This window comes from Aplidium turbinatum, chromosome 15, assembly GCF_918807975.1.
Source record: "Aplidium turbinatum chromosome 15, kaAplTurb1.1, whole genome shotgun sequence".
Classification (NCBI taxonomy): domain Eukaryota; kingdom Metazoa; phylum Chordata; class Ascidiacea; order Aplousobranchia; family Polyclinidae; genus Aplidium; species Aplidium turbinatum.
In genome coordinates this window covers 1530704-1535870 of record NC_137486.1, presented here as the reverse complement: position 1 = coordinate 1535870, position 5167 = coordinate 1530704, and the positions used below count along the sequence as shown (strand labels likewise).

General features: G+C 38.6%; 1 protein-coding gene across 1 annotated transcript; it reads left to right on the top strand.

Annotated features, from left to right (window-relative positions):
- Positions 1 to 702: 702 nt before the first annotated feature.
- On the top strand, positions 703 to 3288 carry LOC145784283 (coiled-coil domain-containing protein 6-like). Its single transcript, XM_082596075.1, has 2 exons — positions 703 to 2027; positions 3056 to 3288. Exon 1 carries the CDS (start codon positions 732 to 734, stop codon positions 2016 to 2018), a length of 1287 nt encoding a protein of 428 aa, XP_082452201.1. The 5' UTR covers positions 703 to 731; the 3' UTR covers positions 2019 to 2027; positions 3056 to 3288.
- The last annotated feature ends 1879 nt before the right edge of the window (positions 3289 to 5167 follow it).

Genomic DNA, 5167 nt, shown 5'->3' with positions numbered 1-5167 from the left:
CGTCCTATAAAGTTTTGCTTGCATTTATTGGCATTTACTTACACATTATGAAGCACTGACCTTATGATGATCAAGGTTTCAAAATTTGTGTATTTCATTAAATTTTATATTGTAGCAGATTCTTTTGTAGCATAGCCTATTCTGGATATTTTAATGTTAACAAACCAAAAACATTTGCGGAAGTTATGTCCATTGAATTTATTTCAAGGAAAAATCTCCTGTTTGTTCATTTTACTGTATTTATTCGAGTATTAATTGCACTGGTGTATAAATTGCTCTCCTAACTCCTAACTCAGATCAAAAAAGTGGTACGGTACATTTATTTTATTTCACAAGGTTTTATTAAAAAATACCTTCACAGTAAATAAAGTAGTGCAATTATAACCTTTCAGTTGCTCTCCTGGTATTTTTTGACTACGGGCATATGCACACAAAACATGCGTTAAGTAAGGTGTTTGTTTGCACTTGGCTATTGTAATCAAGTACGTGTGTCCCCATGCAGCTACTTTAAAAAACACAATTTAGCTACCCTGCTTTTTCGATATGATTTTGAAATTATTTGTGTGCAACTTGCATCTTGACTTTATGAGTAAACATTTGGTACAAAATGCTGTGTCTTATACTGGAATAAATGCAGAATGAATTTTTGGCAATGTTTACATTATTTTCTTTTTGTTGCATGTGTATTTTTGTTTAGGTTTTAGTTTTCTTAATTATTGGCTATTCAGTAAATGCACTGTGAAATGTCTGAGTCTGAATCTGACACTGATCCAGCTTCTGTCCGAAATGTTATGAAAAGAGATGAACTTGCTATTCGAGTTGCATCTTTGCAACAGGAAAATACAGTTTTAAAGATGGAATTGGAAACATACAAACTGCGATGTAATGCTCTGCAAGAGGAAAATAAGGAGCTACGTCAGGCAAGTGTCAACATCCAAGCAAGAGCTGAACAGGAGGAAGAATTCATTTCAAACACTTTGATGAAAAAAATACAAGAATTGAAGAAAGAAAAGGAAACATTAGTAAACAAATATGAAAACGAAGAAGAATTTCTCACCAATGAGTTGCAAAGACAGTTGAGTCAACTTCGACAAGAGAAAGTTGAACTTGAACAAACCTTAGAAAAAGAACAGGAAAAACAAGTTAATACTCTGATGAGGAAAATTGAAAAATTAAAAAGGGAAACTCATGATAAGCATTACAAATTAGAAGAACTTCGGCGTGAAAAAATAGAATTAGAAAACACTCTTGAGAAGGAGCAAGAAGGGCTTGTAAATAGACTTTGGAAGAAAATGGATAAATTAGAAACGGAAAAAAGGCTTTTACAAGAAAAGCTTAATCAACCAGTGAGTGCTCCCCCATCTCCTAGGCAGTCTATGTCATATGATGGTGGCGCCAGTGACAATCTGACTGCCCATGTGAGATATTTGAAAAAAGAAGTTGAGTATTTGAGAAGGCAATTAAAATCGATGCAGAATGACAGAAATTCAAAAGTTAACCTTTTTATGAGTGAAGAAAAAAATTTGCGTGAAGAAAATGCAAGGTTACATCGCCAATTACTCCTGGAGACTGAACGAAGAGAGGCATTATCTCGACAATTATCTGAATCAGAATCTAGTTTAGAAATGGATGAGGAAAGTCGCCACAGCACAGAAAGTTGGGGTATTCCGAATTTGTCGACATCTGCAGGGCCATCAAGCTCAGTGCGACCTCGTGCTATATCAAGTCCTGTTCCACATGCCACCCTGACAGCCCGATCAATATCTCCTAACGCTGGAAATGCCCCTGCTACATTCACAACCCCAACGTTTCACTCCAATCGGCCCTTTGTCAGTAATTCTGTTCAGCCAAATCCTTTTGGGTCAAATCTTGGTGCAACAATCGGTCCTGGGTTGACACGTCAGCATGCAGCAAGTGGAAGCCTGCGACTGCAAGGAGCATCCCAGGATTCATCAGGCTTTGTCAAGCCATCACCACCTCCATCGCCAGGTGGCAGATCAAAAGCAATGGCTGACTGATGAACTAATGTATGTTGAACAAGAGAAATTGTTCTTATTTGTTGCTGATCGACTGTAGAAGGTATAACTCGCAAGGACTTTTCTTTCATACATCATTATATTCCAATTTTTTTTTTCGATTCTGATGCAGTTGGATACGGTATAGGCTATGAAATGCTTTGCTTACTATTTCAGTTTTTGTTAGGTAATTTAAATCTAGTTGTTGGAAGTGGACATGGGTAAAAAAACATCAATGCATTGCCATTTGAAGTTCATACATTTGTAAAGCAACATCATAAAAAAAGAGCAAAACCAGGTTTGTTGAATTACAGAACATTGGTGGAATGCCGTAACTACCATCATGAACAAAAGTTTGTGACCACTTAAAAATTTTACAAGCTTTTATACACAAAATTATTACAAAATAATTATTTGAATATGCTACAAATTTTTTTCTACCAAAGTGTTGACCAAAAAGTGGGGGGTGACTTACACACAAGGTATGATTTGCAGCTCAATTGCCATAACAGAAGAAAAAGCAATTGTAAAAATCAAGTAAATTATGATCTACCTATTATCAAAAATAAAAACAAAGAAAAAAGCTATGAAAATAACAGAAAAAAATACACGGAAAAGATTCATTTGAAAGAAACTAAACTGCATCTTTATCAAAGAAATTGTAAAAACATACTGTGTAGGTTGCATTGGTATGATTGCATTGCAACAGGTAAGAGGTGTGCAGCCTGTCTGTATATGTATGCAATATGCATGCCACTTGTAATGAACTAATTTTGTTACCTTCATTGAGACAGAGACAAGATACATATTATCTGTTTTTTTTTTTTTAATCTTATTTGCTCAGAATCAAATCAGCTGGTTTTATTGCTCAAAAGCTATTGAGATCCAAAATGTTACCAAATAATTGATTTGTTAATTTCTAGATGTGCTGGCAGGTACCTAAAGTGTCTCTAAATGTCAAATACAGAAATTTTGGATTGTCCAGAGAATTTTGATTTCTTGAACTAAGTTGATATTCAACCCTTGGATTCTTGATGCAGGTGTTGAGCTATCCGGGATGAGGACATTCTGTTGTGGCCGACCTGTCACTAGACAAATGACTATGGCCGACCTGCCTAGATAACTAACTATGGCTGACCTGTCGCAGGGGCATCTCACCGCAGGGGCATCTCACTGCAGGGGCATCTCACCGCAGGGGCATCTCACCGCAGGGACATCTCACCGCAGGGACATCTCACCGCAGGGACATCTCACCGCAGGGATATCTCTCCACAAGGAGCATCTCCCACAGTACTTGTGGATAATTCAACTTTTTCATTGGGCCTATCTTGTCTTTCCCAGATACTTTTGTTTAGTGTTTACCGTATATACTCGAGTATGAACCCTTACTTTTTTGCTGAAAATCAGTCATTTTTATTCTTTCGTGTAAAAGTCGACTTGTTTATTTCTGGCACTGCCCTTCGGTGGTTCATCTAAGTCAGAGGTGACGAACCTGTAGCCCGCAGGCCGCATGCGGCCCGTCAAAGAATTTTGTGCGGCCCGCAAAAGACTTTGACAATCGCTCATGCATTAAAGACAAAAGACATCTCAAAGCTGTTTTATGTCTTCACTGGTACACCTTTCCTTTACTATTTTCTTGCCCTAAACACTAACTTTTGGGAGCAAGTCTTTTAGGCGCAGACAGTTAGGCGGCCGTCAAATAGGCGCGCACACTGTGGCGTCTGGATATTTAGGTGCGGAGTACTGTGGTGCCTGCCGCCCGTTCATTTAGGTGCTATTCCTAGTAAAATATGCAGATTGTATCAGCTTGGCAGGTAGGGCAATGCTTTTCACACAAAATGTTACATTGCACAAAAAGCTATGACATGGCTTCCGTGAGTGAAGCTGCTTAAACCCGCAATGCTTTTAACATAAAATGTTACATCGAACGGAAAAAGTATATTGTATTTGAATGCGCGTGTTCGGCATTTAGGCTATTTGCTGTTAGTCCAGGTTTGCGTTGGCAAAAGCTTTGTCAATAAATTATTCAAGTTTCCGAACATGACTGAGTTCACTTTTAGTGAGTCAAATAATAACTACACTAAACATCAAGTTAAAAATATACCGTAGCCTATATTCAAGCGGGTGGTAGGCTTGAGTGAAGAGTAACTTAGTTTTCCGTCAAAACCCCGACTAGGTTTAATAACGAGGAAAGCCTTATAGAAATGTATTCATGTAGTAGAGCGTTGTCTCATACTTACTCACCACACGACCAATCAATCCTGAGTAGAAGTAATTGCGAAAGATAACAGATTAAGTATACAGGGTCATCAGTATTTATCGTTACAACTTAAATTGGTTGGATTTATGAAATGAAAGAAAATTTAGAATTTTTGCAAATGTATTATTGTGGAAAATGCAATAGAGAGTTAATACACAAAATATTATTCAATATGTCCTCCATCTGCGTCAATAACTAGTTGAAGACGTTTAGGAAAAGCCTTGCATGTGTCACGAATTACTTTCTGAGGGACTTTGGCCCACTCCTTCTGCAGTTTCACCTTCAGAGCTTCCAAACTTTGATGGTGAGTGGCCGAGACCTTGCTCTCAAGGTATGACCAAGGAGATTCAGATCGGGGGAAGATGGGGGCCATTCCTCTTTGGGAATGAAGTGCGGGACATTCTCAGAAAGCCACTCCTGAGTCTTTTTAGCCCCCATGTGATGGTGTAGAGCCCTGCTGAAAAGACCAGGGACGTTTTTTGAAGTGCTTTTGGGCCCAGTGCAACAATGCCCCAATGAGGATGTCATCTCGATAGTTTTGCTGGTTCAATTTCACCCCCTGGTCAACAAAAAAGAGGGGTCTTTTACTGGACTCTGTCACGGCTGCCCAGACCATCACTGAGGCGGCACATTGTTTCCTTGTCACCACTCGAGATGCTTCATCCCCATCTCTCGACCAAACCTGATCGTTTTGGGAGTTAAAGTGATGTTCAACATCAAATTTCTTCTCATCACTGAAAACGAGATTGGTAGCATGCCATCCTGAATGCAGGAAAGAAGAATCTAGGATCTTTGGAGTTGTTTATCAACAACTTGAGCAGAAAGTTGTTGTTTCTTGGCATGCTTGAATGGAGACATTTTCAGGTCCTTTCGGAGTAAAGTTGACATGGTC

What these genes read in the sequence shown, in the direction of transcription:
- LOC145784283 (XM_082596075.1), top strand. Translation starts at nt 732, where the DNA reads ATGCACTGTGAAATGTCTGAGTCTGAATCTGACACTGATCCAGCTTCT.